The sequence below is a fragment of the Rutilus rutilus genome, assembly GCF_951802725.1.
Source record: "Rutilus rutilus genome assembly, chromosome: 12".
Lineage (NCBI taxonomy): Eukaryota > Metazoa > Chordata > Actinopteri > Cypriniformes > Leuciscidae > Rutilus > Rutilus rutilus.
Window position 1 is genome coordinate 34,902,512 of NC_140217.1, and position 20,571 is coordinate 34,923,082.

At 36.8% G+C, this 20,571-nt stretch overlaps 1 protein-coding gene across 3 annotated transcripts in view; it reads right to left on the reverse strand.

Moving 5' to 3' along the window:
- magi3b (membrane associated guanylate kinase, WW and PDZ domain containing 3b) overlaps window positions 1–20,571 on the reverse strand; it is a 102,804-nt gene that overhangs the window by 19,892 nt on the left and 62,341 nt on the right. For all 3 annotated transcript variants that reach the window (XM_084426506.1, XM_084426507.1, XM_084426508.1), the window contains exons 3-8: window positions 14,704–14,823; window positions 8,668–8,874; window positions 3,886–4,072; window positions 2,322–2,401; window positions 830–887; window positions 625–737 (exon numbers count right to left, since the gene is read on the reverse strand). In XM_084426506.1, the coding sequence (XP_084282632.1) occupies window positions 625–737; window positions 830–887; window positions 2,322–2,401; window positions 3,886–4,072; window positions 8,668–8,874; window positions 14,704–14,823 (765 nt within the window). The remainder of the gene's footprint in view (window positions 1–624; window positions 738–829; window positions 888–2,321; window positions 2,402–3,885; window positions 4,073–8,667; window positions 8,875–14,703; window positions 14,824–20,571) is intronic.

Consider the following 20,571-nt stretch of genomic DNA (forward strand, 5'->3'; position numbering starts at 1 on the left):
GAGGGTCTATTTTACACTAGGCTCCATCCAATCAAAGCCCTCAGACTCATGTGTCATCCTTTTCCCTGCTGTTACTGTCATCTCTGCTTCGATAACCACAGTTCACTTCAGTAGATATGGATTTACTGGCCCGAATGGACAGCAGTCACTGTTTCCAGAAATTCAGAATGAATATGAAGAAGTAAAGCCATGTTTTAGATAGGGACTGATCAAAGAGAGGCGATGTGAATGCGTGATGGATGCTAATGTTCTCTTTTATGTTAATGCAGCCTGTGATGTGCTGCAAAGCAATCTCTATAACATTTATATCTCCATCCATTCACCCTAAAACAGCACTCTCTCTTCCTCAGGTTTTGCGCACATGCTCAAACACATCTATAATGCATCCAGTGTAATGGAAGAATCTTTAATTCATCATATTGAGAATGGCAGATGACTCACTGTTCTTTAATCTTATCTTTCTGTCCTCTTTCCCTCACACACACAATCATTCACACAGCGAGCAGCCCGTGTGTTTGTCTCCGGGCTGCTGTCGGGAAATCTAACATGCTGAGTGTCTTTGCGGTTTCCTTTACACTCATAAACTCAGTTAAAATTCACAGATGGGGAGGTGTGCGCTTGTACCTGGAGGAGGTGCTGCCCTCTGTTGGGTCTGGGTCGCGACTGCAGTGTCCAAACCGAGCTTCCTCTTGGCCTCTAGAACCGGATTTTCGAACTGGGTTCTCTGGTTTACGTGACTGAGGAAGACAAGAGAAACTTTGTAAGTACATCGCTGACCTACGCTTCAATAAGCATAAAAAAACAAATACAATCACATCATAACACTTACTCAACGTAGTATGTGCCGTACTGCGGGTCATCAATCTCCTCCCATCCGTACGGAAGTTCTGATGATGAAGGAATGAGAGCATTGTGTTTATATGCAAATCCCAACAAACGCACGCTTCTGGCTGCCGCTACATCATTAACAACAGCATGCAACATTTTAAAGCCGTCATATCATGAGAATCAAATTTCCTTGATCTTTTGAATGTGATAATACTCTGAACTTTCATAGGTTAGCCAATCATAACAAAGCTACGGTGTTTACCTAAAAGTAGCCTGGCTGTTACAGAGGGTGTGAAATGGTCGTAAGCTAAATTATGACCGTTTTTGTTTGGTACAAAAATGTCACGTTAACTAACATTATATTGACTTTAGGGGGGAGGTGAGGATAATTAAATAAATATGACCAAAAAAATAAATAAATGACCAGTTTGCAACATTTAGAGAGCAAATTGAAATTATAATTAAATGAGTAAATTATATTTATTTTGCATGTTTAATATGTTTTATATATTTAAATGTTTACAACATTTCTGCAGCATTATATTACTATAACATTTAATGCAATATATCACTATTTTATTACATAACTTTTTCCAAATAGAAAACTTAATTCTGTTTCAAATATATAACCAGTGTTGCTAACATGTATTTAATAATGGAGAATATCTCTAGGGTATTTAACATTTTTCAGAAAAATACATATTTTATAATGCTACCCTAAACAAGCAAAACAACCTATAGTGCTTAATAATGTATCATAAGATTTCAATAAACAAAATTTTGTAAACAACAAGAAAAACAAAACAGATCAGATCAAATACTCAAAGCACAATACCTCTGACGCTTTTCTATATATATATATATATATATATATATATATATATACACACACACACACAAGACTTCAAAAGATTGCATGTTTTGAAAGGAAATAGTTAAATAAACAGCCACGCTTTGTGAGTGTCGTGTGTGTGTGTGTGTGTGTGTGTGTGTGTGTGTGTGTGTGTGTGTGTGTGTGTGTGTGTGTGTGTGTGTGTGTGTGTGTGTGTGTGTGTGTGTGTGTGTGTGTGTGTGTGTGTGTGTGTGTGTGTGTGTGTGTGTGTGTGTGTGTGTCCTCTGCTGTACGTACATTATGCCCAAATGAACTAATGAGAAGGGGAAAAAAAGCTGTTCACGCTACAGAGAGCATCACACACACACTCAAAGAAAAGTATTGTGCACCAGTGAGCATATAGCACAGGACTATAAAACTCGCTTAAAAGAGCGGCTTCATTTTGTTAGACATCATGTGTGCTTATGTGTGTATGTGACAAGGCTAGAGGAAGGGAATGCATTCAGATGAGGTTATGCAATCATGCCCTCTGCTATGTGTGCTGGCATGTGAATGTGGAAGGCTGCACACATCTGATAGTAGATAATGCAACTGAATTTCTATTTGCATGTGTCCGTCATACAGGAGCTTCATGTAAAAATGTGTAGATGCAATGATTCACCTCCATCCTCACACTTTTCAGGGGGCTTGGCTTTTTTGACCAGCCGAGGGTCCAACCACGTAGTCGACTTTGTGTTGTGGCTATGAAACAAAAAAATGTAATTAGATAAAATACGTGTATATATAACTAAAAATGCAGACTACCTAACACCATGCGAGACTGTTCTTATGTCATTAAAATAAACTAGGCTGCTACTTTCAGCTAATGAACCTTCATGAACTGACTAATCGCTAGCATTGAATGTTCACTGATGCAAATGAGTTACGTTATTAAATCGAAACCGCACAAATACTTTATTTTAAAATGTATGCTACCATAATTAGCCAATTCATTGTTATGAATAGATCAATTAGTCGATTAATTCAATGCTAATGCTTTTTATCAATAATTGTATTATTTAGGTCTATTTTTCCCATTGCATTAACTTAACAGTTTGAGAACTGCTGATTTGGGCTAATGTGATGCGTCAAAGAAAGTCGCATTACAAAGTCCTGGCGGGTCAAAGAGTGTGAGATTTTTAATGGACTGTAGTTACGAGTCTTATAAACTGAACTGGAAAATGTTTGGAACCACTAAAATATTTATGATTGCGACCCCAAACGCACACACAGAAACAGAACTTTGACTCTGTTCTTTAAAGAGCATCTAGGCCACACCGCGAGCTATATTTATTCTGTTCTGACAGCTCTGCTCTTGACTTTTAAAAGCAACACTACTTTGAGAAAAAGTGAGAAAAACATCAGATATCCGCAAGACGGGGAGAGAAAGTGATATGCTGTTTGTGAAAATAGAAATTGGAATACTATGTTGATGAAGTTTGTGATTCGACCTGAAAAGAATCTTGGCAGCAGTGAATGCGCTGCCTGCTAACAAATATTGCTGCCTAAAAAAGGGAATATCGGGCAGCAAATTTAAAAACAGTAAATAAAACCTTTGTATGAATATACAATTTACATATGTCTTTGCATACTACTACTGCATCAAAATATCACTTTAAGAGCCTCTGGCAATAAAAAAAAATAAACGCTCTGCAGTAATACTACAGTAGCATTATAAATGCAAAACAAAACACAAAAACCAAACAAAAGAATATCCTGCGGTATTGTGTATAGTGAATCAAATCTCATATGACATTCAGTGGCATGAAAACAATAATGAACACAGAAAACAATATACAGTGTGTCAAATCAGACGGCATTAAGCATTGTGACAACAATAAAATAAAAATAAATCAACACTTCAAGGTATACATTCGGTTCAAGGGTAGACAGACATTTGGTTCAAAGTATCCAAAAGGAAGTCTATAATGGATATTATTAATATTATTTATTATTTACAGAATATGTAAATATATTTTTATAATTCAAAATTATTACTGAAAATTACTGTCAAATAGTATCATGTAACTGAAAGTTGAAATTCACCTTTCAAAGACAATGTTCTCAATGCTATGAACAGGTCTTATTTATGAACGCAGTAAACCAGAAGGTGACAGCAACAGACCTGATGCAGTTAATTAAGTCATAAAGGCTAAATCTCTCCTCTTATGGCCACACACACTCACTCTATGAAGTAGACCATGCCCGTCTCTGTGTAGGCCATTTCCCAGTTGTAGGGCAGGGGCTCCAGGCTGTCGTCTCTGGGTAAAGAGCTCCAGGTGCGGAGCTCCAGTGTCCCACTGCCTCCTGCACTGCCTCCACCACTGGACTGAGTGTAGCTGGGCACAGCTTTCCTCCACTCCTCTGTCCTCTCTACAGAAGGAAAGAAGATAAAAAAAGTATAATGCAAAACTAAGGCAGGTGATATTTTGCATGTCAAAGTAGGATGGTGTGCAAGCAAGATCTTTTCCTGTTTCAGGTACTTCACAAGTTCACACTTCCATCAATTAAACAGAGTAACGATTATGCGTATTTGGCGTGCTGTCCGGGGGTACTCTTACAACAACGGGGGGAGTACTCTGAGTTCAGAGTATTTAGGACTAGAAGTGAGGAGATGGGGTGGTGGACGGATGCTGTTAAACTGTCAACGAACGGAGGCACGTTTGCTGTATATATACACCTCTTAACTCGTTGATTGGGTTGATTAACAGAGTGTGCTCCACTCGTGTCTAATTAGGTTTGATTATCTGAAAGTGATCTTCCCGAACTTTGTTAATAAAACATAATATAGCAGAAAAAATATATAGCCACAATTTAATTATATAATTAAGTTATTAATAACAAAAATGATTTATTATTCAAGTTTTCAATTTTGTATCATATTTGCATATATATATATATATATATATATATATATATACTCTATATATACATACACACACACACACACATATATATAAACGCAAACCTCTTGCTAAACATATATAGCAAATGTCAAACTGCCTGATTGTAATATCATCAAAAAAATTCAACTATATTAATATATTGAAAGCTATATATATTGTACATCCTACTTAATCCGCATAGAGTACACTCATGCAAAGCAATATATACTATATAGCAATATATAGCAAGCAATCGGCTTTGTGTCTGTTTATATCTTCACAAAATGTAAACTCTATTTTTGCACAGCTCTTGAGTGAGTTGTTTGGTCATTCATAGCCATGGAGGGGCAGGGCTCTTTTTCGAGCACAAGTGGAGGCCACTTCTGTTGCGAGGCCCGTTTCATGTGAAACACAGCAAAGGCCGCTACTGTGTCCAACTACACTCACCTAAAGGATTATTAGGAACACCTGTTCAATTTCTCATTAATGCAATTATCTAATCAACCAATCACATGGCAGTTGCTTCAATGCATTTAGGGGTGTGGTCCTGGTCAAGACAATCTCCTGAACTCCAAACTGACTGTCAGAATGGGAAAGAAAGGTGATTTAAGCAATTTTGAGCGTGGCATGGTTGTTGGTGGCAGACGGGCCGGTCTGAGTATTTCACAATCTGCTCAGTTACTGGGATTTTCACGCACAACCATTTCTAGGGTTTACAAAGAATGGTGTGAAAAGGGAAAAACATCCAGTATGCGGCAGTCCTGTGGGCGAAAATGCTTTGTTGATGCTAGAGGTCAGAGGAGAATGGGCCGACTGATTCAAGCTGATAGAAGAGCAACTTTGACTGAAATAACCACTCGTTACAACCGAGGTATGCAGCAAAGCATTTGTGAAGCCACAACACGCACAACCTTGAGGCGGATGGGCTACAACAGCAGAAGACCCCACCGGGTACCACTCATCTCCACTACAAATAGGAAAAAGAGGCTACAATTTGCACGAGCTCACCAAAATTGGACAGTTAAAGACTGGAAAAATGTTGCCTGGTCTGATGAGTCTCGATTTCTGTTGAGACATTCAGATGGTAGAGTCAGAATTTGGCGTAAACAGAATGAGAACATGGATCCATCATGCCTTGTTACCACTGTGCAGGCTGGTGGTGGTGGTGTAATGGTGTGGGGGATGTTTTCTTGGCACACTTTAGGCCCCTTAGTGCCAATTGGGCATCGTTTAAATGCCACGGCCTACCTGAGCATTGTTTCTGACCATGTCCATCCCTTTATGACCACCATGTACCCATCCTCTGATGGCTACTTCCAGCAGGATAATGCACCATGTCACAAAGCTCGAATCATTTCAAATTGGTTTCTTGAACATGACAATGAGTTCACTGTACTAAAATGGCCCCCACAGTCACCAGATCTCAACCCAATAGAGCATCTTTGGGATGTGGTGGAACGGGAGCTTCGTGCCCTGGATGTGCATCCCACAAATCTCCATCAACTGCAAGATGCTATCCTATCAATATGGGCCAACATTTCTAAAAAATGCTTTCAGCACCTTGTTGAATCAATGCCACGTAGAATTAAGGCAGTTCTGAAGACGAAAGGGGGTCAAACACAGTATTAGTATGGTGTTCCTAATAATCCTTTAGGTGAGTGTATATCCGCATACATACAGTACACTCACGTAAAGCAATACACTGTATACCAGGGATAGGCAACTCCGGTCCTGGAGGGCCACTGTCCTGCAGAGTTTAGCTCCAACCCTAATTAAACACACCTGAACAAGGCAATCAGTGTTTTCAGGATTACTAGATAGATACAGGCAGGTGAGTTTTTATCAGGGCTGAAGCTAAACTCTGCAGGACAGTGGCCCTCCAGGACCGGAGTTGCCTATCCCTGCTGTATACTATAGCAAATCTCATCTGCCTGATTTTATTTTGTTGCTAAATGTAACTTTGTTATTGTCCAGCTCTATTTCTAAAGTTGGATATATAATAAGCACGTCCAACTTTATCCGCATGCATACAATACTCACGTAGGGCGATATACACTATAGCATACGTATCTCAACTACTTGACTGTTTTAATCGTCACAAAATGTAAACTATATTATTATTAGCTCTAATCTGCAAAATGTGACAATTAGGCATGAAAATATTAAGATATTACAAACATTAACATCATACTTTTCTGTAAAGCGGCTTTAAAACAGTATTGTGAAAAGTGCAATAAAAATAACATTTGACTTGGTTATTAGCATGCAAAAGGATTTAAGGTATCTTACCAAGCATTACTAATTTAGAAAACTGCAAGCTTTAATCTGATGGATTCTGCATAGATTTAGACATCATTCAAAATCTGAAAATTGACTAAATGTCCATAATTTGATGCAGTAATATGACAAGAGCTTAAAAAAATGGCTACAGCATAGGAAGAAATGCCCGTGGTAACATCAGCTCTCTGTGTTTGTATGTAAAAGCAGTAAGTATGTGTGTGCATGCATGATAACTAATTCACTGCCATTTTCCCTCTCTTTAAACACACTTGAAGTGACTGAAAGCCTTTAAAGCAAATAGGACACTATTCTGCAGCGAGGACACTCCCCGTTAAATGACTCTTTTAACATGAGCCAAGGGACTACTTACTTCAGCGAATATTCAACAACTATTCCCTCTTCACTGGCTTATGCCAGTGCTGGGGGGAAAGACCTCACCAGTCCCAGCAGTCAAACATGGCTATACAAACACAACAGCTTTTAATTAATAGCAGGAAACAACAACTGTGTTAAGGAGGCTAAGAGAAGGCGACCATATCTACGGAAAGATTAAACAAGGGTACTGTAGAGGTTCCATGGTATTAGATGGAAATCCATGGCACTGAAAGTATATAAATCAGTTTATACACCTTTATATTCCATACTTCTTATATACAAACAGATATACACAACAAAAGAATAGTATAAGAACATAATTTAAGGCAAAAAAAAAAAAAAAACTGAGGGTGTAAGCTGGGTTCCTCCTGGGGACACTAGTGGCTTATACTGTATAAAGTCAAAAGCAAGGGTTAAAAGTTAAAGCCCTGTAAACATCTGAACAGCTCATTTATGTTTAAAGCAGATCCAGACCAGGGTCATAGACATGAATCATTCACGCATTAAGCAAGCCATTATGGAGCAGTGACTCGCTTACCAAATGCAACGCTGAAGTACTGTAGTATACAAATAGAGCATCAATTTCAGGCCTCGAGCCTTGAAAGCACAACCGCTGATCTCAAAAGGATTATAAGGTTATACTGTGAACTAATGAGAGCATGTGAGCAGAGGGTTTGGCTCTTTTTTAAGCAAAGCTTGCCTCTCGGTGCTGAGTTCTCCTTGAGCAAAGGACAAGGATCCTCTCTGAGAGATCATGTAAGGCCTCAGACTGATCATTTGCACATGAGTAAAGCGGACTGCAGGTTAAAGCCTCAAGCACACATCAAGTTTGGAAAAGATTTGCTGTCTGAGACAGATTTCGGGAATATTAAAGATATCTTTCTTGTAGGGCAAAATCAGCAGTCTTTGATCACTTCATTTGACATGCTCCCCGATAGCCAATAGTCTTTGTGAAGAATCTTAATTTTCAATGAAGTTCTGACAGTTTCACATATTTCGGGTCACAATCCTGCAGTATGACTACTTTAAATAAAGAACTGGTAGAAAAATACAATATTAATATTAGAGGAAAATCTAAAATAAATGTTTAAGTCGAAGCACTAAAATGATGAAAAATAATATAAAATAAAATTTAAGCTCAATAGAAATATATATATAAATTATATATATATATATATAAAAGGCAAAAGCACATAGGGAAATTACAAAATCCTAAACAACAATTAAAATAAAAACTGAACATATAAATCTAAAAGTTAATTCAAAATATGAATAAATAATATAACAGTGGCCAAAGTTTTGACATAAAGAAAATGATGCACAGTCTGTATCAGCATGGGTGACTAATTCTTAGACCCAAATCTATCTCTGCAGTCATACTGATTGTGGTTAACACAAGCACACACACATTACAGTCCGTCCACTGACCTGGGATGCCATTTGGGAGCTGTGGCCGTTCCTCATCCTCTTCCTCCTCAGGGACCACGCTGTCCTTGCGGTCCATCTTACTGACAGAGGTGGTTCGCTTTCGTTGGACTTCGGAGCCATAATCCTCCTCAAACAGAACCTGGTCAACCAGGTCAGGCTGAACCAAGTTTGGCTCCGCAGGAGGTTTGGGTGTGCCATAGAAGTTACCTGAAGAAGTAAAGAACTTATCTTGAAGAAAGTCATAAAAATAGATACTTGTGAGGGTTTGTGTGACATTTCTGCTACATAAGCTTTGATTTATAAAGCCACAAATAGTTTAGTTTGACGAAACAGCTGATTTGGTAACACTGGGACAGGAGCTGCGTGCAAATCTGCTTCTTTATCGCTACCTTCTCCGCTTTCTTCCTCAGTTCCAGCTTTCTCAAAAACGCAGATCTAGCGACTATCCAATATGCAGTGTGAAATGTTATGCTTTCCATTCAGTGGCGCCTTGAAAGTAATTACACTCACCACTGGATTCAGTAATGAAACTTTTCCCACTATCTTCTCATGCAAAATTCAGTTCATTAATATGCATCAAAAACAATGGTACAGCCAATCAGTGGAGCAGCAGAATGTATTTAAATTAATTTCTAATTTGATGGTAAATGTTAAATGTTAATTTATGTGTATGTGTGTGTGTGTGGGTGGGGGGGGGTTTGAAGGGTTGTTCATCATTCCCTCTTGATGTAAGACTAAATAAATCACTCTCAGCATGATTAGATTCAGTCAATGGAAAGGCATCTTTTCAAATCAACCATTCAACCTTCACCAATTATACACAGATTAATTTAAATTATCCAAATTTGTTTTTTTGTTTCTTCGCTCCCTTCATCCTGAAAATAAATATGCTGCCCCTAGAAATCATTAGCGTCTGTTTAAGAAAAAGAAAAACAGCTTTTTAAGGTCACATTTTCATCTTTTGCCAATGTAAAATATAATCCTTGTAATCAGTCGAAAGATTAATCCTCTTCTTTTTAGCTTGTAAATTATAAAGAGTTTAATTAGCAAATAGAAACTGAAACCGTGGGAATAAGCTTTTTCACAAGCAATTAACTACTGTTGACAACTTCGCTCACCTGCAGTGAAGAATATTCACTCCTTCCCTCTCTGTCTCTTTTCATTCTACAAATGGATCTCCTTCTTTCCAGTGTCACAGCGTAAGGAAAGTGTTTGTGCTGCTACCACAACATTTGTTATACATTATGCGCGTCATAATGCGAAAACAGCATGTTACCAAGACTATAGTCTCACTGAGAGACACATTTTAAAATCAGGATAAATTCCGATCCAGTTTGCAGCTTATTATGGTGAAGAAAATCAGCACAATCAGACAGGACGGTTGTCTGAACAACATTTAGAACAACCAACAACAGTTGAACTTTGTTAAGCGGCAAGCAACCCTAAAAAAAAATTTGTTATCGTACTTACCCCAAACTTTTTTTAACAGTAGCATATTTTACACAAAAATATCAAGCAGATGATTTCAGTTTGATTAAACTGTTTTCAACATTGATAATAACAAGACATGTTTCTTGAGCACCTTTTAATGATGATTTGTGGTCGATTCAAAATCGATTCTCAAAGGCCACAAATCGATTTTTTTCTATATTTATTTATCTATCACCCAAAAGCCAGTATTAGTTTTCATACATTGTTCATAGGCTTGCGGCCTCCATGTTACAGCTAATGCTGTGAGATTTTATGTTTGTTTTATCTTACACAAAATAACCTGATCCTGTTTGATCAAGGCATGCAACTGTTCTGACTTGTCCAATTTTCAGCATCATTTTTTTTAATCTTGCATCAAAATCCTGTCTATTCATTGTATGCATTTGAAATATATATATTGAATTGAGAGCTTGCGAATCGAAAATTGCATTGAATTGGAACATCTGAATCGATCCCCAGCCCTGAAAATTCAGCTTTGTCATCACATGAAGAAATTACTTTTTAAAATGTATTCAAGCAGAAAACAGTTATGTCAAATTGTAATCATTTTTCACAATATGACAGTTTTGACTGAATCTTGATAAAATAAATGCAGCCTTGGAGATTTTTTTTAAAAAACAAAAAAAATTCAAACCGAATAGAATAGATGTGATGCTAATAGTGTTGTAGAACTCAAGGCCAGTCTTGTCTCGGTCTCAAACACCTTAAAAGTCTTGATCTTGTCTTGGTCTCAACACACACTGGTCTTGGTCTTGACTGCAACAGCACTAGATGCTAATGGCACATTACATACGACTTGGAATAGTTATTAAGAAAACTCAAATAGACTGCATTTAAACATGGTTTGAAATAAATGCTAGGCTGCATTATGCTGTAGGGGTGTGCGATATGACGATTTTAGATTGTGAACGTTTAAATTGTCTCCACGATCTGCGTTTGAAGAGAGATCATAGTATCATGTTACAGCGCACAATAAATCATTTGCAGCTCTGGCACCACCATCCCAACATACTTTACAATGTAACATTCATTCATATCACGTTTAGTAACGCAGCGGTAGGGTTGCACTCACAAGTCATTGCAATTCTTCGCCATCACGAAAGTTTATGATTTGCATGTGTGTTAAAGTCTTGCCAGTTCAACTTTTATTTGCACGCTGTTCTAACATAAGCTGAACGTGTACACCCAAAGCGGGCGCAAATTAAAAACCTGTCAAACCACGTAAGTAGGCTTCTTAAACGGCATATTGCAGTTTTTTTTTTTTTTTTATTAATGGGGCCATTCAAAGCCTTTATAAAGTCTCCTAATGGCTGACACAACACATGCAGGTAAGGGTCCAATACTAGCTTTGCTATTGCCTGATACATGATAATAATCTGTACAATATTGTGATCTGAGCATAGTGTTAACACTAGAGCTAACACTGGTCTCTTACCAAGACACCTGCCCTGTTCTCCTCAGACCACAACTCAATTTGTCTCTGACCGTTGTTCTGTCTAATCCTGGCCTGTTCTGCTGTCTTGGCTTCATAAACAGGCTCATAATTATATGGCTGAGGTCCGTCATACGAGTAAACATTTACGATTTCCTCAGCGTCCGAACTGTCATTGCACACCTACTGGAGCAGACAAAATTAAAGCACTGTTTATTTCATTTGTACCTTTGTATTTGTAATATTATTTGTCATTTGCATCTTTATTCTTATTTTTAATAAAAAAGATCAAATAATGAAATAAAATAAAGTGAAATAAGGTTTTGGTCATATCGACCACCCCTACATTGGTCTATGGTCTGTCATTGTTTTTCTTTTTTATTCTGTTACCTTGTAAGGTTACATTTTTTAAAATAGGGAAATTAGTTTGGCTGCATTGCAAAACAGTCTTAAAATCCAACATAAAAATTACTTGTGGATTGCGATTCTGCCAGAAATGAACTGTGATTGCCATATCGCCCACCCCAAGCTGTAACCCTGATTAATCACCCCATATGCACTAACCATGACAGAATCATAAAGGTATGTGCTACTCTCAGTATCTGAGCAGATTTACAGCGTCATCTGTCACCAGTAATCTGCAGAGAGCCATATAATCTGAGAACGAGGTGAACGTTGTCCCAGCGTTCTCTTAATGATGTCAAAAATATTTTGGTGCACATAAAGTGCAGCTATAATATCAAAATAGATAGATATGGACAGATAACAGAGGTTTGTAGGTTTTACACAACATAAGTGGACCAAAGTAGCAACCATACCGCACACATTTCATGATATGTATATAAATTTTCTGCAAATTCATTTAGAAAACATGACAAAAAAATCGAATCTCACAATATTTTTTTAAATCGCTAAGAAAAATGTCATATTTCACCTCATAAATCAAAAGACACATACTTTAATTAAAGAAAATTAAGAATATTTTAAGATTAAACTTTTTTTTGCATTATTTGCATATTTAATCTGTTTAAAATATTTAATTTTAATGTAATTTTTGTGCCCAGACAGATTTTTTCCCCATGTATAACTGTCACTAAACAACTTATCTGCCCTAAAAATAGACTTTAGTTTCTTAATCCAACATTTGTATCATGTATATTCAGACTCTTACAATATATATGATCTTTCAATGAGAATTACTTCATGTAAGCAGAGAACATCTATCTATTTATTGGAATAAAATGGTGTTGATATGTGACTCAACAGGCAATAAGTACAGTGAATTGTGCCACAGCCAATTCATGTTTACAGATCGCCTCCATTGAGATTCTCTGTGTGCTTACAAGGAGCGCTAAAATCTTTATTGATCAGGATCAACTCTTAATTCAACCAAGCTTGCTTAGACAGGATTACATTAAAAGCTGCCTTGAGGGTTGTAAATTTATCCACACTACTGGAATGAGGGAATCAGAAAGGCATAGAAACTGTTTGCTATTGCTCAAGCATGGCCACATTGAGACATTAGATGTTGTAAATCTATATAAAGCTGCATCAAAGGTAAAATGTCATATCATTCTTGCTCTAAAGTAAATATGTTGTAAAACCTGATTGTAACTGAGGGTGAACTATTCCTTTGAGGAGCAGTTTGCTGGGATTAGAGTATGCATGTGTGTTTTCATGCATGTGTGTGTGTGTGTCCTAGGATCAGAACAGAGCACATATGGGCATTTCTTATTGGCATGGCTCCCTGTCTCAGCAGGCTTTGCCTGGCATGAGTCCCTGGTCCCACTATCGACATGGGGCCACAGTGAATGCACTCGCCTGGCACGCTATCTGTCTCTCAGGACAGAGACATTCAAACCAACTAGACTGCAGAGGGGAGGACAAACACGCAACGCTTTTATTATTTAAGGAAAAAGTAAGGCCTCTGAAAAAAAAAATATATATATATAGTACCTTTCAAAAGATTTTTAATGTTTTTTAAAAATGCCTCTTATGCTCACCAAAGCATGCATTTATTTGAGTATAGTAAAAAAAGCAATATTATGAAATATTACAATTTAAAAGAACACTTTTTCAATTTTAATATATTTTAAAATTTAATTTATTCCTGTGATACATTTTTAGCATCATTACTGCAGTCTTCTAAGAAATCATTCTAATATGCTGATTTGGTGCTCAAGAAACATTTCTTTATCAATGTTGAAAAAATTATTTATTTTTTTCCAGGATTTTTTGATGAATAGAAAATTTGAAACATAAATCTTTTGTAACATTATAAATGTCTTTATACTGTCACTTTTTATCAATTTAATGCATCCTTGCTGAATAAAAGTAATCTTACTGACGCCAAACTTTTGAATTGTAGTATGTGTGTCTACTTCTTTGAACAATTCATAAAATAAAAATAAAAATATTTGTTTATTATATAACAAAATATAATATTTTTTATATAATAAATTATAATATGTGTGTGCATATATATATGCACATACATACACACACAGCTCCTTTCATTGGCTATTTGCAATATATATACACATACAGTATATAGCTATTTGTGGAAAGAGCCATTACAGGGAACAGACTGTGACTTTTGTCTTCCTTATGTGTACTTTTTCAGCAGTTTGCCTCAAGCTCTGCAAAGCTTGTTTGTATGGTGTAAACCTGTGCTAACTGACTCACTGACTCACTGACTCTGCCTGTAAGATTTGGAGGCTAAATCCATCATACAGTATATTTTTGAGGCTGCATTGTCATGAAATTCTTTTTGGACAAAATGAATGCCTAGAGGTGTTGGTGTCAGAGTTTACTTCAGGTAAAAAACACAACTGTCAAATGTTAACACTAAATGTGCATTTCCAGAAATATTGCAGCATAAGAATAGTGATTAAGTGCTGGTTAAGCTTAGATTTTAGGCTTTGGTTCTTGTAAATAAAAAACTGCTTTCGCTGTGAATTTTTCACCCGTTACAGTATATCGTCTAGTCTACCAGCTAGGCTTGGAAAACAACTAGCATCTTTACAACAAGCCACATGATCTGAGGTATCATTCGTGTACATGGTTTGGGATGTTTGTATGAAGAATATCAGTATAGAGAGTGCGTTTTATACCATCATATGTCCCGCTCTCCAGCAGTAATCCACTCTCTTCCAGGATGCGAAAATCCCCCACACTGATGAAATTATAGTCCACTCCGGGAACCTCCCCATCTCTGGGCATCCGAGTGGTACCTTCCAGTAAAACAAACACAATTAGTGACAGTAAACTAGTTCTGGTAAGAATATCCTACACCCACAATCCCATGTGCTGTAAACTTTGTGTCTGTCTAAACAGCCTCAGATTGACCAAAATTAAAATTGGATTCCCTGGTTGCATTTCAGAATTTCCTTTGAGAACAAGTGCACTCCATTCGGAACTGTAAATAGAACTGATCTCAAACTCCCATAGATAAGACCTGGAAACTGGATGGGTTACATGGAAAACATTCTAAAAAAAGAGGGATTGGCAATTTGCGAGGCTTTAAAGGATGAAAAATGACATGCTTTAACATAATTGCTATGAAAATGGTTTGGAAACACACAGAGAGATGTACAGTATTAGACAAACTGAGTAGAACAAGAACATATTACATCATATCAGAGGAAATCTTGTGTTATTTAGTGTGTTATTCGAGCCTAGTGTAGTCACAGATTGCTTTATTCACAAGGGAGAAGGTGACAGAGGTGGAAAGTGTGCACAGACTGTACAATGAGATTCAGTCTCTGAAGCATTTGACACTTTTGAAAAAAAATGTCTGCAGTGTAGTAATCTTTATATTTATAGTAATACTATATTTTCACCCTTCAGTTTCTCAGCCCAGACAACATTTACTCATACTAATGTTGTACCAAACTTGTATGAATTTCTCTCTTCAGTTAAGCACAAAAGTAGATATTTTGCAGGATGTTCGAGCTGATCTATAATCATAGGCGGAGGGTGAACCAACTCCATGGTAAGGCTAAAGACAGGCCCGGAATGGGAGCACTGGGAGAATTCCTGCTGTCTTTTTTTTTTTTTTATACAGGCCTATATATAATTATATATTATCGCCTGCCCTATGTACTAAAATGATCATTTCCGAATTCTGCATTCGATAATAAATTGCTAATAAATCATGAATCGGTTAGTCTTGACTGGCAGCGCTACGATTTTTTTTAAATTACTGACTTGTTCAGGGCTTCAAGTGCAGCTAGTTTAATCTTTAAATAGGCTACTTTTTTTCTTTGTTATCTTAATCAAGCTATAAACCGCTAGCTAATTTTAGCAGTAGCACACCTTATTATTAACATCATTCAAAATAATGTATCCTAAAGTTCATCACTGTTATGTTACAGTAATAATTTAGCAGACAGATATTCACATCGATTTATTGTGTGTTTGGAGGGAACTACGGTAGACAACAACAACAACAATTATTAAAACTTATTAAAGGAGAACTCCGGTCAATTTTAACATTGAGCTAATTTTTTTGTACATTTGGAGTGCTGTCAATGTTAAAATTGACCGGAGTTCTCCTTTAAACGTCATAATACAATAATGTCAATAATGCAATAAATATGTTAAATATTAGGATTTTTCTCTAAAGCATGATGTAGTTATTATTGTACACATTTTTACATTAAGGCAATTTAGAAAATTATTTAAAATATATTTGTATGAAATATAGTTTTGTTAAATTTGGGGTATTTAAGTCTTTTTAAGACAAAACAACAACTACAACAACTACAACACATTGTCCTAATGTAATACTTTGATATTACCTCAAATAAATTAAGAGTTTGTTACAATGAGGTGGTTGTTTTGCAACAAGATTGAGACAGTGCTGTTCATTACAGTAGAACTGCTGGTGAAGAAGTGACAGGTGCAAGAAAAATAGAGAGAGAAAAAAAGTAGCAACACACCAAAAAAATCAGACAGAGATATCAGGGGAAATGAAGGGAAGAAAAAGGAAAATGGAAGTGAGGTCAATTTGCACGTTTACTTACTCTTCAAAACTGTTAAATTTATGTTCAAACCCTAACATAATAAGACTCTATACAAAAGGGAAAAAATGTTGTACTATATTAAACTTGGATCATGTAACATATACTTGCAGTGAATTCTGAACAGTAGACAGCTGTCATTCTTGTTTTGATAGACATTTTAATGCTGCCTCTTGTTAGTGTTGTTTTTAGATCTGTGTTTTATGATTGACAAAGTGTGTTTATTGGGTGAAACCTTTGCTAGTGTTCTGGAAGAATTACTTGATTTGTGACGTTTTTGAAGTGTTTTGGTAGTTTTAGTGCATTTTGAATGTGAAATTAACTGTTGTGCCAAGTTGGAAGTTGGTAGGAGAACTGTGAAGACCTATTGAGAAATGTGTCCTAGTGGTTGTAAAAAACTGTAATTACAGTATTGTTGCATATATTACGGCCCCAGCCTATGGATTTAGACATTTTTTATGTGACGGCCATACAAAAAATATGGTTGTCCGTGGTTCCAAAAATTGTTTATGGGATGGCCTGGATGAGAGTGAGATTTCCCAATTTTGTCCCAGTCCGGCCCTGCTAAGAGATTCACTTTCCCTTTAAAAACATGTTTAAATAGATTTCCTTGAAATACTTTCAAGTTATGTGTCACCACCGCACAATCTACAGATCACAGCATGTTTACGTTCACAAACCACTGTTAATTTGAACAGAAAAGCAAGCATACTGTACGCAGGATTTGGCATGGCAGAAAGCATGCAAAGACCACTCCCTTTATAATCACTAAAAAGCCGACACTCATCTTAGTTCATCGCAATCTCACAAAGTTTTGTTACAATCAATGAAGCCGACTACACAATGAATCTCTTATTTCCATAATTGTTTGTTATAATGAGAGGATTTGCGTGTGCAGAACTCAGAATCCACTCACCGCTCAAAACCTTAAACTTAAACACCTCTGATTGGCCATTGCGTTCAAGAAATCAACAGATATGTTTGTGATTGGCTATATAGCTCAACGCTGCAAACCATGTAAATAGAAACCTTTGAAGTTCTCCAGCGCAAACACAGATACACACTAGATCGTTTGCCAAATATGTTTCACCAAAATGCTATCATTACGGAGAAAACTGATCCTAGACTAGCAGTTATGGGCAGCTTTTCCCTCTAAAAGTAATCAGAAGAAGCAGCAGGCAGTGGTTTGAGTGAGAAAATTCCACGCTAGTCTCAAGTTCGTGGCCATGGTAAGGCTAAGTCTTACATATACACACACTGTATATTTCTTCATTTGTGTCAACAAACAACAGTAATATGGATTTGGAACAACATGATGAGAATTAAAAATTTTGGGTGAACTATTTCTCCAATCAACTCAAATGCATGCATGCTTTTTTACCCCTAAACCAAGATAAAAATGTTAATTCTGTGTGTTTAAGCCTGCGTGAGTGTGTTTGCTCAAAAAATATCAAACAGAAACAGTACACATTTGGACCTAATTTCAGAGGTGGGTTGTTTAGCAGCAAAATCCTCATAAGAGACACCTGAGGGTGGCATTTCTTGCGAATAAAAGGCCAAAAATAAAAGATGACATTTCTCGGCTCTGTTCGTTTGTGTGCTAGGAAATGCCACCAGGCTCTACTGTCATTTAAAGGACATTTACATTAGATGCAGCAAAGTGAAATGCCAGAGTCAAGTGTCTGCGGAGACTTGACTCTAACTTGAGAGCAAATAATATTAAAAACAGGCTCCTTTACATTTTCCTTAGGGAACAACTGTGTAAATGCCACGAGAAGAGGGAATCGAAACAGAAGCGCCGGTTATAGATGTGAATATCTACTGGTGAGGTTAAAAGGGGTTACCTTGTTCAATGCCCATAACATAATGATAAAGAAGGGAGTAGAGGAGAAGAGATGTTGCTAAATGTGTTCTGTTGCACAGATTTTCTAGCCCCTTTCCATTTTCCTTTTTTTTGCAAAAATCATATGTGAATCGAGTTGATTGTTATGACATTTTATGAACTTATAACTTTTATTTAGCAATGATGCATTAAATGAGCTCTTTTCCAAAACGCTATAAATCCATTTAAATAGTTTTCAGGAAAATTAAATTTTTTCACCTAGACCCACACATTTTGTGAATATTCAATTTATCCTGTGAAAATGTTTTTTTGGCTCAGTCTGAACATGTTGAACAATGATTATTAAATCAAACAACAAAATTGTTGATGATAAATTCAAAGTTTTTTTTTTTTTTTTTTTAAGCTATAAATCCATAAAAAATTTTTCTTGTTTGTCAAAAAAAAAAAAAAAAAAAAAAGGCATAATAAATACATTGGCATTCAGTAAAGTGTCGAACCCATAAAATGTAGAACCATTGTCCACTTTACATAGAACAAATCACGACATGACCTTATGTGAGTGAGTGGCGTTCACACCAAACGCGAATGAGAGCGTCTGCCGCAAGTGATTTTCAAGTTAAGTCAATGTAAAGACGCGTTTAAGCGCATCTGGAGGTCCTGCGGCGCGAATGAGGCGTTTAGTGCGGTGCGGACGTGCGAATGAGGCGAATTCAGCGTCTGGCGCGATACGCGCGAGTGATTTGAGGGTCTGAGAGAGAGATAGAATTCTGATTAGTCGAGAGGATATATCGCGTTTAGGCTAAAAATAGGTTCGGCGCTTATCGCGGTTTGGAAAGGAACTGCATCTTGCAGTACATTTTAAACAAGGAAATATAGCGATTTGGCATGAAACGTTGATGGAGCAGTGAATAGGTTCAGTACACAGCAAAATGACAAAATTACATTTTTTCTAAAAATGGCGTTTATCGCGGTTTGGAAAAGAGCTCTTCAAATTAATCAAAAGTCACAGTAAAGACATTTATAATGCTGCAAAAGATTTATATTTCAAATAAATGCTCATTAACATCAATATTAAGCAGCAAACCTGCTGAACTTTTTTTGTACATATTTTACAATAAGAAATGTTTCTTGAGCAGGAAATCAGCAGACTGAATGTGTTCTGATTTCTGAAGGATCACGTGACACTGAAGACTGGAGCAACGATTCTGAAAATTCAGCTTTGCATCACAGAAATAAATTACATTATTAAAATAGCAACGTTTTTTTTTTATCATAATAATATTTCACCGTAGGTATTACTGATAAACTGTATTTTTGATCAAATAAATGTACCCTTGGTGAGAATAAGAGTGTCAGGATACAAAGACTCGCAAAAGTAGTGAGAAACAATAACAAACGTTTATTCAAGGTAAGTATATTGCAGGTAACCATGAAGATGAGGATGAAGCTTAAAGCTGCAGTCTGTAGCTTTTTTGGGTTAAAAATTGGGAGGCATAACGCACGTAAAGTTGATAATTCCACGAATAACTGCAATTGCAGATTTCGAACAGAGATGGCGACAAAGAGGAAAAACTGCGGACTGCAGCTTTAAGCAGTCCAATAGCGTTACGGTTCGTAGTAGCTGAAAAACGTCTTCCAGTTAGTTTAATGTGAGACTGCAGGTTTCAAATCTGGACTCTGACCAGGTCAAAACATGAGCCTGATGGACTTGTTCTCAAGCCACCTCTTGGTTGTCTTTGTAATTTGGGCAGGAGCCCAAATTGTCTTGTTGAAAAATAACATCTGGTCATTCCTCTTTAGATAACAACTTTTCAATAGTGGGAAGCAAACCATTCTGCAATATTCTCCTGTACTCCAAAGCATTAAATGTTTTTTTCACAGTGAAGTAGCTCACTAATGCAGCAGCTAGCAAGACTCCCCGCACAATGACACCTCTTCCTCTATGCTTCACTCTGGTAGAGATGAATTTATTATTATATTTCTCAGCAGATTTTCGAAGACACTGCTCTGGAGCATCGCCATGCAACTCATGTTTCATTGTGATTCCTCACTCCACACAACTCTGCTGAACCACTCAGAATCAAACTTCCCATATTCTGCCAAAAACTTCAGTC